Source organism: Myxine glutinosa, chromosome 9 (assembly GCF_964187855.1).
Source record: "Myxine glutinosa chromosome 9, kmMyxGlut1.1, whole genome shotgun sequence".
Taxonomy (NCBI): Eukaryota; Metazoa; Chordata; class Myxini; order Myxiniformes; family Myxinidae; genus Myxine; species Myxine glutinosa.
The window spans coordinates 149,565,904-149,586,743 of NC_136269.1; the positions used below are offsets into that span (position 1 = coordinate 149,565,904).

A 20,840-nucleotide genomic window follows, 5' to 3' on the forward strand; every position below is an offset into this window, starting at 1 on the left:
CCAAGATCCTCTCCAACGATGTTATAATCATTTGCACCTGATTCCAATTTCAGGTATTTGAAGTAGTGATAAATGTAGCGGTGTACTTACTTTTTCCACATGTAAAATTTGCATTTATGTTTATTTAAATTATACAATGGACTACAAAATGCAAATGTTTCATGATATTTGTTATATTATATCACCTTTATCTGTCAATATTGTTGACATGAAGATCAAATAGCTGTATGTTGAAATATGTTGAAAAAGTCAAATCCTTACATGGGGTGTACTTACTTTTTCACGTGACTGTATATCAATGGCTTTAACAGAGGAAGAGAAACATGAATTTCGGGAAAACAATATCTGATGTGTGTGGAGGAAATTAAAGTTCAAAGTTAAGAGATCACTGCCACCTCACTGGGGATTATCGAGGTCTGGCTCATCAAAGTCATAATTTAAAATTTTAACTTCCCTCTTTCATTCTAGTCTTTCTTCACAACAACGCTCACCATGCCAAACATCTTTTTTATAAAGGAATTGAGTAAAACCAGTGGATACATTTCAACAATACCTTACACAGACCAGAAATACATCTCATTTACCAAAACAATCCCCACATCTCCCATAACTCACACTAGATTTCTTGACACATTCAAATTTATGTCAAATTCATTGGCTAAATTGGTATCAAATACCAAAAATTTTCCCATTCTTCAAATTCATTTCTCAAATCAGGAAGAAATTGAACTCTTGTCGCAAAAAGGTGTATATCGTCTATGATTACATAAACTCGTTTGAGAGGTTCAAAGAAACACAACTCCGCTCTGCAGAAATTGTTTTATAACGAGTTGAATAAGAGCCATATAACGGTTGAGGAATATTCTCAAGCACAGGAAGTTTGGAAAAAGTTTGGTATTAAAAATATGGGTGAATATCATGACTTGGATCTAAAGACTGATCTTTTATTCGCCGATGTATTTGACATTTTTAGAACAGTCTGTCATAATAAGCAATCATATGGATGAGACGACTCACTATTTCACCAATCCTGGATTGGTTTGGAGTGCTATGTTAAAGATGAATAAACAGCCGTTGGAATTAATCAGTGATATAGATACGCTTTTGATGATAAAGGCTAAAAGAGATGGAATGTCAAGTCTGTTCGAAGAGATATGATTAAACAAACAACAAATATCTTCCCAACTATGATGCAACAAAAGATAGTTCTTACTTGATACATAAGTATGCCGACAATTTTTAAGGATGGGCGACGTCTCAATCTTTACCGTACGGAAAACTCAAATGGGCTAAAGAGAAACATTACGTTTTCTGAAACATCGTTATCTCTTCTCAAAAGGAATTAGACAAAGCAAAAATTGGGTATTATTTTGAGGTTAATTTGAAATATCCAGAAGAACTCCACAACAAGCATAAGGATCTCCCATTTGCCCCGAAAAGGAAAGTCCTCGAAAGGAATGGTTCCGCGGTTATCAACAATCATTTCACACCACAGATCCATATAAACCAACTGAAAAACTTTTAACCACATTAGATGATAAAGAGAATTACGTTATACATCAAAGGAACTTGAGACAATAATATTTATCTGCTGGTTTAAGAATAAAGAAAATGCATAGAATTATAAAGTTTAAAGAAAGCCATTGGTTAAAGGCATATATTAATTTTATTCAGTTAGTTATTAAGGTTAAGTTATGAAGGAGAAGATAAACTTCAACCATTATTACAATTGCTTAACTTTTAAGAAAGAAGAGTATAGAAAAATGAATACAATAAGAAGTTATAAACATCAATTATATCCGAACAAGTTAATAAAAAGTCATTGGGAGCTTTTGAATGAATGAATGAACGTTTTGAGGCCATTTTCCCTGCTAAAGCGGGGGTTAGCCTTGCGGGCCCCATGACCTCGTGGTTCCCTTTTTGAGGCAGTTTTTATGGCCGGATGCCTTTCCTGACACCAACCCTTAGTCACCTCTTACGGTGGGCAGGGATACGGTGTACCTATTCTAAACCGGGGTACACACCGGGATCATTTAGGGAGCTTTTGGTGACAAAATATATATTTTAGAAAATGGGATTGACACCCTCCCTTATGGATATAAGTTTCAAGATATTTAAGAGTCAATATATACATAACACTTATGTATATCTTAACACTTATGATATTTAAGAGTTAAGATATTTAAAGCTGCACATCTACCTTTATCTAGTTGGTATTATTAGCAATGACAAGCGTTACGCCCAGGTCCCCAGTCGGGGAAGTGATGTGAGTTGACAAAGTGGAAGATGCAGAAAAAATGCTATGATATGATATTTCGCTCACAAGGTTCAGACATACATGGTGGTGGCCATCTTGGATTTTGACGTGGCGACCCAATTTTCAATAGCGTTCTTCCTTATGCCTAGATACGCCCACACAACAGATTAGAAGTTGGTACTTCGCTTATTTTTCAAGATATTCCGCTCACAAGGTTCAGACCTTACAAGGTGGAAAAGTTTGTCAACCCTCGACTGATTCTGCAACTGGACCTGACGGCATCAGCCCACGGGTCCTAAAATCCTGTTCTTCCGCTCTTTCACTCCCTCTCTCTGTTCTCTTCACCCTCTCTTTTGCTCAAGGTCATCTGCCATCTGCTTGGAAATCTGCCAACATCACCACTTTGCACAAAAAAGGTGCAAAAACAGATCCCAGCAACTACAGACCAATCAGCCTTCTCCCAATTATCAGCAAAGTCATGGAATCCATCATTGCTTCAGATATGAAATCTTTCCTCTTCTCCAATGGCTTGATCTCTGATCATCAATTTGGTTTCAGACCTGGTCACTCTACTCTGGACATGCTGCTTCTGCTGTCTCAACAATGGATGGAGGTCCTCAATGCCAAACAGGAAATTAGAGCCGTCTCCCTTGACATATCACGTGCCTTCGATACGGTCTGGCACCCCGCTCTGCTCACCAAACTCTCCTCCTTTGGTATCCATGGAAATCTCCACGCAAGGCTGGCGGACGTCCTCTCTAGTCGTAGTCAACGTGTGGCCCTGAATGGGTTTCTCTCATCTCCTCTTCCTGTTCAGGCTGGAGTTCCCCAAGGCAGTGTTCTGGGCCCTGTGCTTTTTCTGGTCTTCATCAATGATCTCTCTGACTCTCTTGAAAATCCTCTCTATCTCTTTGCTGATGACTCTCCTCTCTATCGCTCCATTCCTCATCCCTCAGATCGGCAGTCTGCAGCCTCCTCACTCTCTGCAGACCTGGACAAAATCACAGACTGGGCAAACAAGTGGAACATGTCTTTTAATCCTGACAAATCTCACACTCTTACGATGTCTCTCCGAAAAGACTGACTGGACAACCCTCCCATCCACTTTCTGAATAATCCTCTCCAAGAAGTTCTGTCACTCAAGCTTTTGGGTCTCACTATCTGCCATGATCTTTCCTGGGAAAACCACATTTCAAATCTGGCCTCGAAAGCCAGTCGCCGACTGGGCATCCTCCGTCGTGCGAAGTCCTTCCTTGGCACACCTGAGCTCCTCATCACATACAAGGCTTTCATCCGCAGCTCAATGGAATGCTGCTCTCCCCTCTGGGCTGGTGCTCCTGCCTCACACCTAGCCCGTCTTCAAGCTGTTGAAACCAAAGCGTTCAGAATCATTGGAATCTCCCGCGATGAAGCTAACTCCACGGGCCTTTCACTCACTCACCGCAGGCAGGTGGGTGGGTGGTCTTTCCGTCTTCTACCGACTCCTCTCTGGCCTTGCCCCCCCCCCCCAGCTCTCTCTGGGCTCTGTCCCCCAAATATTCCTACAGGTCGCACAAGATCTGCCTGCAACCCTCTTATGGTTAAACTGCCAAAATCAAGACTCTCTGCTCACCTTCACTCCTTCATTCCTCTTTTCTCCCGCCTCTGGAACAAGCTCCCTCACTCTCTTCAATCCCACTCAACCCTCAAGGTCTTTAACACCACCATCTCTTATCTTCCCCCATCCAAAACCTTGATCTTTTCTACCCCCGCTAATTTCACCCCAAATCCACTTTTCTGAAATACCAAATTCTGCCCTGGAAGTCCTTGGTGTCCTTGTGTTTTATACTTCTCCCACACATCTCCCTGCACTCAAATGTTATGTTTGTGTGCTTCCCCTTCTCTCCCGATCTTGTCTTCCGCTCCCTCTTTTTATATATTTTGTTTGTCTGGTCGATTTGTTTGTGAAATAAATGTTAGCTCTTTCACAAGCCTCGATTCAGTATACAAAAAAAAAAGACATACATGGCGGCGGCCATCTTGGATTTTGACGTGGCGACCCAATTTTCAATAGCGTTCTTCCTTATAGTGGAACATTAGACCCGGTGGACTGGTGGCCATTTTGGATTTGACCTCTCACGGTCCTCAGAGGTCAAATCTGACTTCCCTCCACATCTGAAAATAAACCTTATGGTATATACTAACTATGCTAGAAATTTCATGCTTTTCTCGAAAAATGCACAATTTGTTACAATATGAGAGCTTATCCGCTGTACTATTATGCGTAGATACACCCACACACCAGATTAGAAGTTAGTAGTTCGTTTATTTTTCAAGATATTTCGCTCACAAGGTTCAGACATATACATGGTGGCGGCCATCTTGGATTTTGACGTGGCGACCCAATTTTCAATAGGGTTCTTCCTTATGCCGAGATACACCCTCACACCAGATTAGAAGTTGGTACTTCGCTTATTTTTCAAGATATTTCGTTCACAAGTTTCAGACATATATATATGGTGGTGGCCATTTGGATTTTGACGTGGCGACCCAATTTTCAATAGCGTTCTCCCTTATGCCGAGATACACACACACACACACCAGATTAGAAGTTGGTACTTCGCTTATTTTTCAAGATATTCCGCTCACAAGGTTCAGACATACATGGCGGCGGCCATCTTGGATTTTGACGTGGCGACGCAATTTTCAATAGGGTTCTTCCTTATGCCTAGATACACCAACACACCAGATTAGAAGTTGGTACTTCGCTTATTTTTCAAGATATTTCGCTCGCAAGGTTCAGACATATATGGCATCAGACATACATGGTGGCGGCCATCTTGGATTTTGATGTGGGTTGCACCCACACACCAAATTCGAATGCGGTCCTTCGCTTACGCACGCACGCACGCACGGATGGACGGACGGGCGGAGGGGAAAACCATAGTCCCCCTTTCGCTCCGTGGTGCGACGGGGGACAAAAAGGTAAATCATTCATGCCATGGGAAAGATATTTTGTATTGAACTACATCTTAAAGTGAAAATGGGATCCCACCTAAACGGACAAGGTCACGCAACACGTCGCCCAGCAGCTGGTAGCGTATGCGACCCGTACGCTTCACAGCGATATCCAGCTGTTTCAGCGCTTGGTCCAATGACCTCGTTTGCTGGGCTGTCACCACAGGGCTGGGGACTGTATTAGCGATGGGTGCACGCTCATCTTGCAAGGCAGGGATGTGTGCCACTGTACTGAGCACTTGCCGCGTTACACCAAAGGACCTGCACACACCAAAAAAAACAACACATAAGCCAACACAAACAATTTACTTTCAGACTTAAAAGGCCACAGCAACCGACAGAATCCACTAGCAGCAACAATCCAGCAGCAACCTACAACTAACAAAATGCTTATATTCAAAATAATACATGTTGTAATTCATAAAGTGCTATGAGACAAAAACTGTAAATCATCGAGGAACAGTGAAAATTGTCAAAAACTGTAAATCATTTCTTACCAACCAAACTTTGGATATTCCTCTGAGAGTAGACCAACCCTCATCAACCAATAATTCTCCAAAAGCTTCAGCTCATGAGTTGTTGCACGAGTCGACCAAGACACAAGGTCAATTTGGCATTCAAGTTCTGACTGTTGAATATAAAACTTAAATGATCGATTTATTTACTTTAATTGTGTCACTGACCGAATGATGATCCCAATAAAGATATATAAGAACATCTTTCCATTTCAGAAATATTTTGATCAAAGCCACTTCGAGAGTGGCTGCGCTGACAGTGCCAAGACATTGAAGCCGAACGCAATGCCGATGATCTTCAGCTATATCTCAATCTGTGCAAGAGAAGGAAGAAAAACCACCTTTAGAGGCCATTTTTCCCCGCAAGCGGGGGTTGGCCTTTTTCGGGAACTGTGGTTGTTGTTGTTTTTCGGTCCCCTTTTTGAAGCAATGTTTTACGGCCGGATGCCCTTCCTGACGCCAACCCTTTTTGCCGCCTTTAACGACAAGCAGGGAATTACCAGTGAACTGGTACTCAATTTGCCGACCTCGGAAGGATGACAGGCTGAGTCAACCCCCCTGGCGTTAATTCAGCAATTGACCGGGATTCGAACCCAGGATCCTAGGATCCTAAGCCGGCACCCGAGCCGCTAGCCCAACACCAGGGTTGGAAGAGAAGGAAGGAAGGAAGGCTGCACTGAAAAGACGACACCCATCTGGTGAGGTGTGTGACAAAGGAGCAAACCAATCAAAGTCAGAAGAACACAGTTACAGCAAGAAACTTTCACAATCTGAGACGACTCCTTCATTAATAAGGTCAGTATCTGGAAACAGAATTTTGAAAAACCCACTGTAGTTACATGAGGTTCTGACTAGCCGTACGAGACATGCAGCAATGGGAATATCCTTGGAACGATGCCTCAGACAAGTACGGAGGTTTTGCTGATACATACACTGTGTTCATCTTGCATAAACTACTTGATTTTGTTTATCCTTCCAAATCTGATCCCTTTTTACAATTTGTTTGTGAATGCCATCAGAATTTTTCAGATATTGTGTGGTGTCAAGTTGTGGTATCAAATTTACCAGATTAGTCACTCCCTGATATTTTCCTGTCTGAGCTTGTTTCAATCAAGGGATAGATGTTTACATGTGTAGAAGAATTACCACTCCAAGTTCAAAGCACAATTTATTCATCAATAGAGTAACAGCATCACAAAAAGAATAGAATACGTGATCACGGAGAAACAGCTACACACGCTCAGTCGTACGAAGGCAAATCTAATTTACTCTTAGCCTTCAGAATTATATGCTGGTGGAGGGCCTTTAATTATGCAGACCACTGGTCAGATAGTGCTGAGCTGGACACTCTTTAACCAAGAGGTCAACAAAAATACATTTTAAATCAAGTAGTCGTTGGTGCCTTGAACATCTGTTTCGTAAGGGATGAAAGGCATTCACACACCCCATCCTCCAAGCTGGCATTTACACAACGCTGCGAAGGAGAGATATGTAGACGTTGTATCCGTTACAAAGGCAACTCCTTCACCTCTCTGGCACCAAGGAAGTCTGCAAGCTGTGCCTTTAAGCCCCTGAACTCGGTTGAAACATATATCGAATATATGTATGTCTAAAATAAGTATAACTAAACCGTAGTGCAGTATCGTTCAGATTAGTCAAATAATTGATTATTGCAGTATTTCTACAATCACATCTGAATTGGAGTGTTTCATTCACGAGCAATAGATTGAAGATTACACTAAATGGTTTGTCTTAGTTTTGATTCGTAAGGAATTAAACAATTAGTGGGAAGAGACCATCATTGGAGGTTTTTCATTGCTTTTTGTAGGATTTTAACAGCAACAACACATTACACTTAGTGATTCTGAGAAATAATGAGGTGAGAAACAAAATTGGAAGAGGATGACGGTGACAGATTGCCTACTCTTAACGAATAACAGCTGGGAGTCTCTTCGGAGACGTCCACGCATGCATTGCCTCCCTTTTCAGGTGAAGGTGATCACAGTGATGAGGACGAAAACCCGGATGTAGCTGCGCCATTGCCTATTCCCGAAATCTTGATTGATGTCCATCGAGCCGTTGTAGATGGAACCAATGCCACTTGCTCGTGCAACTACACGTGGTTGTCAGTGGTCAATTGACTTATAAAAAGGCTTTCCGACTTTGTTTTGCATGCTGAACAACTGGCTACGAGTTAATCCGAGCCCAAAATAATGCTTTGCCATCACTAAGAATAAGATCACCGAGGTGGAGGATGGAGGACATCACCATGGAGCCTGGAAGTCCAGGATGTTTTCGACTTTCTTAAACCAAAAGTGACTGCCATAAAATATCGTGAGCAGGAGTGTTGCTCGACTTTGGAGTTGGGATGAGATGCCATTGCAAGCTGGCCTTCAGTTGGCCAAATCCTCGAGTTGCTCGAGAGGGGATGCGACCCAGCCTGGTCATAGTGGCATTGCAACTGATGCATTAATCCTCATGCTTGGTGGAGAGACGACACTGTGGAAGCGGATGGTTGCTTATCACCTAACTGACCACAATGTCATGGGTGCCATCCTCAAACCTGTAGTCATGGACATCCTTGAACATGCAAATGAAATTGGACTCAATGTGAACTCAATCACCAGTGATATGGGAGGTGCCAATCATGCTCTGCACAAGAGCTCCGGAATCGTATGCTCGAAATTAGCTTTGAGAGTGAACAAAATATCTCACCCTTTCAAGGATGGCTTTCCAGGATTTTTGACGGTCCTCACCTGATAAAGAGTATTAAAGCCAGTCTCGTGAAAGGTAACGAGTTCAAACTCGGTGATTACAACGTACAGAAATACGATCTTCCGTCAAACTGCATCCGTCAGCCTAGCACCAATCAGTTAGTTGGTAGAATTCAAGTAGAAGACGACACGAAGATCACAACAAAGCGTGCTGGCGACAAAATTGATGCCACCCACTTCGACAAAATGATTGTTTCCAGTGCACTCAAGCTTATGAGCAAATTTGTAAGTGCCGGTCTGCATTATTTCATCAACCATGAAGGTTTTGACAAAAAGCTTCTGCCAACCGCATGGATTGTGGAATTTATAAATAAGTGGCTTGACTTGATGTCGAGTCGTCACCCGGTGATAGCGTTGAGCAAGGCAAACACCGCCACCAATGATAGCACCATCAACCATCAAGAAAAAGGGGTTATTATCTCCACCATTTTGTGCAGAAAGACATGGAAGCCTTGGCAGTCAGGAATCGCACTGTCTACATCTTCAATTATGGATGTACAGAAAGAACTTCTGACCAGATCCTCATCGGGTCGATTTCAAACGGACACGACTGACAAACTTTTTTCATTTTTCTTTTCTTGCTATCGCTTCAAGGAGGGCACGCCTGTTGATTTTGGTTTCGTGTTCCAGTGTATCGATGTAGGTTGTAGGGAGTCGTCCTCTTGAGCGGTGACCATGAGAAGGTTCCCAGAGAAGTACCATCTTGGTCATCTCTCGATCACTTCTCCAGCAGTGCCCACTAAACCTGAGACTTTCTGGAGTAGTGACTGTTTTTTGACCAGAGGACGTTTTCATTTCAACTTCCCGATTCACCCAAGACTGCCTCCAAAATTGACTCGGCTGCTTGTATATGAAAAATACAGATCCCAATGCAGTAGAGTTCAGATAGACACTGAAGATCATCATGACAGCACAGTTTTTGAAATGTCCATCGAGCAAATACCTCGAAGATGAGATAGTGTATTCCTCACAGAATTTCTAGACGGGCATCCCATTAAAGCCGAAATGATTGACCATGATGAAGATGGATTCAGCGAGGTAGTTGGCGACCTGTCGAATGAACCACTAAATAAATCTGAGAGAAGTAGTTTCAATCTAGATGGCCACTGCATTGAGTCAATCAAATAAAAGAGGAACTCTGTGCCCCACATGTTCTACAAAACTACCAGAAACTGTGTCAAAGACACGAATAAAAGTCTGTCAGATGCTGGCCGCAGAGCCATAACCTAAAATCAAAGAGTACAAAGAAGGTTGCTTGACCTATTGTACTTAGGAAGGGTTTGAGCTGTTCCGTAATTCAGAAGAACATTTCGGGCGTCTTGAGAACCACCTAAGGGGACCGAAACCTGTAGAAAGACAGGTGAAACTAGCAGAAGGATCGTTCTCAACAAACATTCCAAATTGCCATGATCTGAAGAGAAAGCTTCTTGCCAATTTTTTTCACCATTTCCTTGTATGTAATATTCGAAGAAACAATAGAATTTGCATTTCACAGCTGAATGGTATGAACGATGAGCTGGGGAGAAAAAGTATGGCAATGAGAACAATTGCAAAAAGTTCAAGCAGTCTCCTGCAACCACAATCGATACTATAAGTATGCACCCACATTCAATGAGCTACAAAATTTCGTCCACGATAATAGGGGCAACGGCTTCAGTTATTTTAATTTTGGATTCTTCCCTCTGAATATTCTGCTATGATTATCGATATCTTGCTATGATAATCAATATTCCACTATAATGATTGATATCCTCCAAAATAATCTCGCTATGATTACTATTGTTAGGTATTATACAAATAATCACAATTCCTGTATTAAAAGTGCATCCTCTCAGTGACTTTTGGTCAGTGGGATTGAGTGCATTGATGTTGTATACAAAAAAAAAACAAAAAAAAAAAACAACGAAGACTTCCAGTTGTTTGTGTGACGTAATCCACATGCCAACTGTGCCATGGTGCATTGGGGGCAGGATTCTATCCTTTGTATGCCTCAGCGATGAACGATATGGCATGCATGAGTTGATTGCACCTGAGTGAATAAAATGGATAGAGAAATTGAGAATGCCACCTCAGAAATCCATACCTAGTCATGCTGCCCATGTCACTTTCAACTATTCAGTGTTCAGCGGTTGGTTAACTGAATAACAGCATGGCACCTATTGTTTAGTTGGCCAAACTCTACTTATACACAGCACTGAAGTCACCGAATGAACAAATGACCAAACTAAGCAAGTAGATTGTATATAGTGCCGAGAGAAGTAATAAAGTGCATGAGAGGAGGTTGAGGTACATGCGGTGGAAAATGTGTGCAGGGTATGTATGTGTGACCCCACAGGTGAGTGCATCCGTGCAGCAGGAGCAGGCAGTGTCCCAGTCGGGAGGTGGAGCAGACATTTTCCGCCAGCACAAGATACATGGACAGCACACAGCATTATGGCATGAGCTAGGTGGACAGCACACAGCATTATGGCATGAGGTAGGTGGACAGCACACAGCATTATGGCATGAGCTAGGTGGACAGCACACAGCATTATGGCATGAGCTAGGTGGACAGCACACAGCATTATGGCATTATGGCATGAGCTAGGTGGACAGCACACAGCATTATGGCACGAGGTAGGTGGACAGCACACAGCATGAGCTAGGTGGACAGCACACAGCATTATGGCATGAGCTAGGTGGACAGCACACAGCATTATGGCATGAGCTAGGTCGACAGCACACAGCATTATGGCACGAGGTAGGTGGACAGCACACAGCATTATGGCATGAGCTAGGTGGACAGCACACAGCATTATGGCACGAGGTAGGTGGACAGCACACAGCATTATGGCACGAGCTAGGTGGACAGCACACAGCATTATGGCACGAGCTAGGTGGACAGCACACAGCATTATGGCACGAGCTAGGTGGACAGCACACAGCATTATGGCACGAGGTAGGTGGACAGCACACAGCATTATGGCATGAGGTAGGTGGACAGCACACAGCATTATGGCACGAGCTAGGTGGATAGCACACAGCATTATGGCACGAGGTAGGTGGACAGCACACAGCATTATGGAACGAGGTAGGTGGACAGCACACAGCATTATGGCACGAGGTAGGTGGACAGCACACAGCATTATGGCACGAGGTAGGTGGACAGCACACAGCATTATGGCACGAGGTAGGTGGACAGCACACAGCATTATGGCATGAGGTAGGTGGACAGCACACAGCATTATGGCACGACGTAGGTGGACAGCACACAGCATTAAGGCACGAGGTAGGTGGACAGCACACAGCATTATGGCACGAGGTAGGTGGACAGCACACATCATTATGGCATGAGGTAGGTGGACAGCACACAGCATTATGGCACGAGGTAGGTGGACAGCACACAGCATTATGGCACGAGGTAGGTGGACAGCACACAGCATTATGGCACGAGCTAGGTGGACAGCACACAGCATTATGGCACGAGCTAGGTGGACAGCACACAGCATTATGGTACAGAGACATTGGGGTTTATGAGGGGAATCCCATAAGGGTGTGTACACATGCCTGCATGTTTGGTTGTGTGTGTGCATGTGTCTGCATGTTTGGTTGTGTGTGTGCATGTGTCTGCATGTTTGGTTGTGTGTGTGCATGTGTCTGCATGTTTGGTTGTGTGTGTGCATGTGTCTGCATGTTTGGTTGTGTGTGTGCATGTCTGCATGTTTGGTTGTGTGTGTGCATGTGTCTGCATGTTTGGTTGTGTGTGTGTGTGTGTGTCTGCATGTTTGGTTGTGTGTGTGCGTGTGTCTGCATGTTTGGTTGTGTGTGTGCATGTGTCTGCATGTTTGGTTGTGTGTGTGCATGTGTCTGCATGTTTGGTTGTGTGTGTGCGTGTGTCTGCATGTTTGGTTGTGTGTGTGCGTGTGTCTGCATGTTTGGTTGTGTGTGTGCGTGTGTCTGCATGTTTGGTTGTGTGTGTGCGTGTCTGCATGTTTGGTTGTGTGTGTGCGTGTGTCTGCATGTTTGGTTGTGTGTGTGCGTGTGTCTGCATGTTTGGTTGTGTGTGTGCGTGTGTCTGCATGTTTGGTTGTGTGTGTGCGTGTGTCTGCATGTTTGGTTGTGTGTGTGCGTGTGTCTGCATGTTTGGTTGTGTGTGTGCATGTGTCTGCATGTTTGGTTGTGTGTGTGCATGTGTCTGCATGTTTGGTTGTGTGTGTGCATGTGTCTGCATGTTTGGTTGTGTGTGTGCGTGTGTCTGCATGTTTGGTTGTGTGTGTGCATGTGTCTGCATGTTTGGTTGTGTGTGTGCGTGTATCTGCATGTTTGGTTGTGCGTGTGCGTGTGTCTGCATGTTTGGTTGTGTGTGTGCGTGTGCCTGCATGTTTGGTTGTGTGTGTGCGTGTGTCTGCATGTTTGGTTGTGTGTGTGCGTGTGTCTGCATGTTTGGTTGTGTGTGTGCATGTGCCTGCATGTTTGGTTGTGTGTGTGCATGTGTCTGCATGTTTGGTTGTGTGTGTGCATGTGCCTGCATGTTTGGTTGTGTGTGTGCATGTGCCTGCATGTTTGGTTGTGTGTGTGTGCATGTGCCTGCATGTTTGGTTGTGTGTGTGCGTGTGTCTGCATGTTTGGTTGTGTGTGTGCATGCGCCTGCATGTTTGGTTGTGTGTGTGCGTGCGTCTGCATGTTTGGTTGTGTGTGTGCATGTGCCTGCATGTTTGGTTGTGTGTGTGCGTGTGTCTGCATGTTTGGTTGTGTGTGTGCATGTGTCTGCATGTTTGGTTGTGTGTGTGCATGTGTCTGCATGTTTGGTTGTGTGTGTGCATGTGCCTGCATGTTTGGTTGTGTGTGTGCGTGTGTCTGCATGTTTGGTTGTGTGTGTGCATGTGCCTGCATGTTTGGTTGTGTGTGTGCGTGTGTCTGCATGTTTGGTTGTGTGTGTGCATGTGCCTGCATGTTTGGTTGTGTGTGTGCATGTGCCTGCATGTTTGGTTGTGTGTGTGCATGTGCCTGCATGTTTGGTTGTGTGTGTGCGTGTGTCTGCATGTTTGGTTGTGTGTGTGCGTCTGCATGTTTGGTTGTGTGTGTGCGTCTGCATGTTTGGTTGCGTGTGTGCGTGTGTCTGCATGTTTGGTTGCGTGTGTGCATGTGTCTGCATGTTTGGTTGCGTGTGTGCGAGGCAGGATTGAGCCCGCAGTCAAATCACTTGTGCCCGAATCCAGTGCAGTGACACAGTTTGCGCAGCCAAAGCCGAACTGCTGGTTTGTGAAGTGTGCACCTCGGTTCCCACCAAGGTACCATCAAGGGAGGTCGAGGTCTTGTTGCCAGTGTGCGTCGGCCCAGGTAAGGGCGAGAACGCAAGTTCTGCAGGAGCGCCATCCAAACTCACGTCCAAGATCACAGTACGGGTCAATGTGGTCGAAACCCAGGGACTGTGTATAAATAAGTGGCGAGTGAGAGTGCAAGAGAGTGCAATGTGCAGAGCTGTGAGTCACTGGACCATGATGCTTATTTATGCACAGCACTGAGGTCGCTGAACGAGTGGCCAAACGAATGGCTGACTTAGCAAATAGAATGTATATAGCGCCGGGAGAGTTAATAAAGTAATAAAGTGTATGGAAAGAGATGGGGTTGAGGCACGTGCGGTGGAAAATGCGTGCAGGGTATTGTGACCCCACAGGGGAATGCATTCGTGCCAGCAGGAGCAGGCAGTGTATCCCAATCGGGAAGTGGAACAGGAAACCATGTTAATGCATGCTGGTCTGGACGAGCAAAAAGGCAAGCAGAGGTGAATGCACGCGTGGCAGTGCGTGTGAGGAAACACGTGTAGGGTCGGTGCGCCAGGGTGCGGTTAGTATTGACCGCGAGGAGGTTGGAAGAATGCGGATGGGGAAGCCGTCAAAAATGGACAATTCAATTTAAAACGCCTTCCCCGTGGCGTTGAGTACGGATCCGGTACGGAGTGAGCCGACCGTAGGGGTGCAAAGGTCCCTCCATGTGGGAGCATGGACGCAGGCAGCCCTTTGCACACAATGGCCTGAAAAGGTATTCACCCCCTACCAATAATGCCACATTTAGATTAACTAGTAGACCAGCTCACTACGGCAGCAGCAGGGGGAGTCATGTTTTCACCCTGCGCTCATGAAGCGAAAAGCACTGTTAAGCATTCAGGTGCGTACGTACGTGTGGCGTGTCTGCATTTTTAAAATTCATTTTCTCGGAAATTGTTGGTCCGATTGATGTGAAATTTTACCGTAGGAGCGCCTCCGCCTGTAGAATGCTTTATTCATAACTAGCAGGAGCACCCGGCCTTGCTGGGGGGGGGGGGGGGGGGGGGAGAAGCAAGGGGACGGAGGAGGCAGGAGAGGGAGGGGTGAGGTAGGGAGTGGGGGGAGTGGAAGGGGGAAGGGTGTGAGAGGTGAGGGGGGAGAGAGCGGTAAGATATACTACATATACATCTTTGGGTGGGGGAGGGGGGTGGATTTGACAGGCCCCTCCGTTTTGGGAGAGGGGGAATGAAAAGGAGAAATTTTTTTACTCATGCAAAGAATGCTTCATAACCTCAGTGTGGCCCAGGTAAAAAAGAAAATGGTAATACCTTGTGCCACCATCACCAGGTGGCGCTACACGGTACACATTTACATAGAGAATTCACGCTCCTCTCCCAGTCCCCCACACCCCTGAATGAGGCTGCAGTCACACAGCCTATGTTACCCCCCAGACAAAATTGTATTTGTATTTGTACCCCGAGTCAAGGATATTAGTGTTTATAGCTGGAGTACCCGGCGTTGCTCAAGCAAAAAATAAACGTGAACATCTATCTATAATTCCAGTAATCTCTGTGTGATGTGTGTGTGTATGTGTGTGTGTATGTGTGTCTGTAACCGCTGTTTCTCGACAACCACGGGTCCGATATACTTGAAACTTGCCAGGTATATTGCTGGGGACCTGAGGATGTGCCTTTTCAAGGTTTCATATTAATCGGACAAGTAGTTACCGAGCTATGGCGATTTAGCCGTTCGCCGTTCGCTTTGGCTTTGCGAATGGACCAAACCATTTCATGTAAATAGAGGGGGGGGGGGGGGGGGGGTTCTGTGGTCGTTGCGAATGGACCAAACCATTTCATGTAAATAGAGGGGGGGGGGATTGTCACCGTACTCGCAAGCCGTTCGCTTTGGCTTTGCGAATGGACCAAACCATTTCATGTAAATAGAGGGGGGGGATATAATTTTAGATATATATATATAGTACGGGCATGCCCTAGTATTTGAAATGAGGGCAAATATAATGGAAAAGCAATTACATCCAAATCAGAATCAATCACAAATATAAAATCATCATTTCCCCTTTTTGTTGAATATCTGCTGCTGGATGAGCTGTTAATCACATTTCTGAGTTAAGACTGATGACGTTCAGGAAGAAGAAGAAGCCTTACTACCAACTGTGTACACTTCCAGGAATGTTTGATTTATTTTGTATTTATTTATATGAATGTGTACTGGTATATAATTATAACTGTCATTAATCAAAAAGGCTTAGGCACGACAGAGCGATTTTTTTTAAATGGAAAAAAAAAATCAAACTTATTTTTCAATTCTTTTTTTTTTTTTGGCCAAAAACACTCCCAGGCACTCACTGATGACACTCTGAAAGTTTGACTAAGATCCGTTCGGCCATCTCTGAGAAGAATGGCGACACAGGAACACACACACACACACACACACCAACGGATCTCTCATACGGTAGATTATGACATCATAGTGAATGTACCAGGAGTCAATGAATGTACCACGATTATGGCGTCCGTGCCACGAATCATGTGGTACGGACGCCAACTTGGAAAAACATCACACCTCTACATCTCTACATCTCTACATCTCCCAAACCACTAAATGGAAAAAAGTTGAAACATGGCTCATTGTCAAGTACTCCCCATGGGCGATAAGATATGCTAATGTTGATGTCATCGGTACTTTAATTATGACGTCATAATTCCACAAGTATGACGCTTCATTCGATCAGTATGAATATTTTTCTCTGCAATTCTTGGTCCAATTGACATGAAATTTTCACCAGAGAAGCGCTTCCTCCTGAAGAATATTTTAATGATAATTATGATGTCATAGGTCACGTAGAACATGCACTATGTTGGAGAAAGCGAAAAAAAAGTTGCACCTCTATATCTCCGTGGCTCTATATCTCTGTCAAACCAAGCGTGACTCATTGTAAAGAACTCCGCATGGGTAATAGGTGCAGTTAACGGTGACGTCATTGGTGGTGCCATTGGTGCCGTAATTATGACGTCATAATTAAACAGGGCTTTGACTGACGAGTTTGAAATTCATTAAGTGTGATTTACGCAACAATTATATTAGAGAATATAAATTTATGACCGAATCGCTCACGTGGTCTGGCAGCCATATTAGACCAAAGAAAAAAACAAAAACCTTCAAAAATAGAAGACTTGGCTCGCACCAAGTTGACTGTGCAGGGTATGCATTCTATGAATACCATCTAGTTACCCTTTTTATTATTGCCAATTATAATTACTATGACGTGTTATATCAGGTCAATGAAAAGATCAGACCATGCATCACAATTCTACATTCCATGCAATAAAATTTACTTCCGTGAGGGTGTCGGGCTGAGGCCGCATCATGCGACATGAAGCATTAAGCTGAACCGAGCCACATCGTGCGACATGATGAAGCATTAAGCTGGGCCGAGCCACATTGTGCGACATGATGAAGTAATAAGGTGATCTGAGCCACATCATGTGATATGATGCAGTATTTAGGTGATATGAGCCGCATCGTGCGATATGATGAAGTATTAAGCTGATCTGAGCTGCATCGTGCGATATGATGAAGTATTAAGCTCATCTGAGCCGCATCGTGCGATATGATGAAGCATTAAGCTGATCTGAGCCGCATCGTGCGATATGATGAAGCATTAAGCTGATCTGAGCCGCATCGTGCGATATGATGAAGTATTAAGCTCATCTGAGCCGCATCGTGCGATATGATGAAGCATTAAGCTGATATGAGCCGCATCGTGCGCTATGGTGGAGTATAAAGCTGATCTGAGCCGCATCGTGCGATATGATGAAGTATTAAGCTGACCTGAGCTGCATCGTGCGATATGAAGAAGCATGAAGCTCATCTGAGCCGCATCGTGTGATATGATGTTCAAGCATTAAGCTCATCTGAGCCGCATCGTGCGATATGATGAAGCATTAAGCTGATCTGAGCCGCATCGTGCGATATGATGAAGCATTAAAGGGCTACAGACACAGAAAATCATGTTTGGTTTAATTAACAGATATTGCTTCACTTAACACTTAATCGTCCTTTTTTTTGAATAAATATCACTCGATTGGCCCCCGCCAACCAAAAAACGGCGATTTGATTGCTCATGTGACTGGCTACGTCATCAAGGGAATTTTTGTTGCTGCTGGTAGTTTTTAGCTGGTAGTTGAGTCCCGCCCCTAAAATCGTGATGTTCATTCATGATGTCTGTCACCTGTGTGATGCAATCGAGGGAAAGGTTTCTCAGCACGCAATGATAACTGCCTGACCAAGAATCTTCTGATAGTCAAAATCATTATTAAAAACTACCAGCAGCAACAAAAATTCCCTCGATGACGTAGCCAGTCACATGAGCAATCAAATCGCCGTTTTTTGGGTAGCGGGGGCCAATCGAGTGATATTTATTCAAAAAAAAGGACGATTAAGTGTTAAGTGAAGCAATATCTATTAATTAAACCAAACATTATTTTCGGTGTCTGTGGCCCTTTAAGCTCATCTGAGCCGCATTGTGCGATATGATGAAGCATTAAGCTGATCTGAGCCGCATCGTGCGATATGATGAAGCATTGACTGATTAAGCTAATCTGAGCCGCATCGTGCGATAAGATGAAGTATTCAGCTAATCTGAGCCACATCGTGCGATATGATGAAGCATTAAGCTGATCTGAGCCGCATCGTGCGATATGATGAAGCATTAAGCTCATCTGATCCGCATTGTGCAATATGATGAAGCATTAAGCTCATCTGAGCCGCATGGTGCGATATGATGAAGCATTAAGCTCATCTGAGCCGCATCGTGAGATATGATGAAGCATTAAGCTCATCTGAGCCGCATCGTGAGATATGATGAAGCATTAAGCTCATCTGAGCCGCATCATGCGATATGATGAAGCATTAAGCTCATCTGAGCCGCATCGTGCGATATGATGAAACATTAAGCTCATCTGAGGCGCATCGTGCGATATGATGAAGCATTAAGCTCATATGAGCCGCATCGTGCGATATGATGAAACATTAAGCTCATATGAGCCGCATCGTGCGATATGATGAAGCATTAAGCTCATCTGAGCCGCATCGTGCGATATGATGAAACATTAAGCTCATATGAGCCGCATCGTGCGATATGATGAAACATTAAGCTCATATGAGCCGCATCGTGCGATATGATGAAGCATTAAGCTCATCTGAGCCGCATCGTGCGATATGATGAAACATTAAGCTCATCTGAGGCGCATCGTGCGATATGATGAAACATTAAGCTCATCTGAGCCGCATCGTGCGATATGATGAAGTATTTAGCTCATCTGAGCCGCATCGTGCGATATGATGAAGCATGAAGCTCATCTGAGCCGCATTGTGCGATATGATGAAGTATTTAGCTCATCTGAGCCGCATCGTGCGATATGATGAAACATTAAGCTCATCTGAGCCGCATCGTCCGATATGATGAAGCATCAAGCTGATCTGAGCCGCATCGTGCGATATGATGAAGCATCAAGCTGATCTGAGCCGCATTGTGCGATGTGATGAAGTATTTAGCTCATCTGAGCCGCATCGCGCGATATGATGAAACATTAAGCTCATCTGAGCCGCATCGTCCGATATGATGAAGTATTTAGCTCATCTGAGCCGCATCGCGCGATATGATGAAACATTAAGCTCATCTGAGCCGCATCGTCCGATATGATGAAGCATCAAGCTGATCTGAGCCGCATCGTGCGATATGATGAAGCATCAAGCTGATCTGAGCCGCATCGTGCGATATGATGAAGCATCAAGCTGATCTGAGCCGCATCGTGCGATATGATGAAGAATCAAGCTGATCTGAGCCGCATCGCCACTCAATTTGGCCTTGGCTTATTGAATGAAGTGCCCACGTGACCCCAACACGTACCTCGCCCGTAACAACGCGGGACCCGACACGCTCTGCCTCGCCGCGGCTCCAACGTTCCATCGGTGCATCGTGTGTGACAAGGCCTGACATGTCGGTGACAGCAAACCCGCCAAGCTCCCCGCTGACCGACGAACCGCCAAGGCCGCCATGCTGTCTGTGCTCAATGTGCTCAACAACCCCAACAATTCGACCTTATGCGACTTTCTTTAATTTCTATTCTTTAAAACGTTTTCTTCGCATTAGTTTTTACAGATGAAAATTAAACATACTTTGTCAAAATTCTTATCAAATACTTTTATATTGAAAATAGTTGCCGATATGAATGATTATATAATTATGCGATGTCATTTCCGTTTCCGTTGTACGTAATAAAATATTTAAAGTCTTTATAATATACTATTCCCTCCCGCTCCCACCCACACTCCCCAAATGAATAGGCCTACAAATAAAACATGTGTGATTTTTTTTTTTTAACTACATTTTGAATATCCAGTGCAAGCTGTTAATGAATTTCACCCGGAAACAGGAACGGGAAGTGAACCGGAAACCGGGACCGGAAACGGGAAAGTTCGTGATCATAAATAAACGGAGATTCCAATATTGTGTACGGAATCGAGACTCGTGAAAGAGCAAACACATTGAACATGAAAACATTCACAGACACACAAAGCATACAATGAAGGGACACGTGGGGGGGTGGGGTGGTGGTTGGCGGGACACACGTGGGGGGGGGGGGGGGGGTGGGGGTTGGCGGGACACGTGGGGGGGGGGGGGTGGTTGGGGGTTGGCGGGACACACGTGGGGGGGGGGGGGTGGGGGTTGGCGGGACACGTGGGGGGGGGGGGTGGTTGGGGGTTGGCGGGACGCACGTGGGGGGGGGGGGGGGGGTTGGCGGGACACACGTGGGGGGGGGGGGGTTGGCGGGACACACGTGGGGGGGGGGGGTGTGGGGGTGGCCGGGACACACGAGGTGGGGGTGGGAGTGGGCGGGACACGTGAGGGGGGGGTGGTTGGGGGTTGGCGGGACACACGTGGGGGGGGGGGGGTGGGGGTTGGCGGGACACACGTGGGGGGGGGGGTTGGCGGGACACACGTGGGGGGGGGGGGGTGTGGGGATTG

The 20,840-nt window shown here is 45.0% G+C and overlaps 1 protein-coding gene across 1 annotated transcript in view; it reads right to left on the minus strand.

Moving 5' to 3' along the window:
- Positions 1-20,064, minus strand: part of LRPPRC (leucine rich pentatricopeptide repeat containing) — a 210,322-nt gene extending 190,258 nt beyond the window's left edge. The window contains exons 1-2 of the mRNA XM_068127929.2: positions 19,722-20,064; positions 5,292-5,515 (exon numbers count right to left, since the gene is read on the minus strand). Coding sequence (XP_067984030.2) covers positions 5,292-5,515; positions 19,722-19,870 — 373 coding nt within the window. The 5' untranslated portion in view covers positions 19,871-20,064. The remainder of the gene's footprint in view (positions 1-5,291; positions 5,516-19,721) is intronic.
- Between the last annotated feature and the right edge of the window lie 776 nt (positions 20,065-20,840).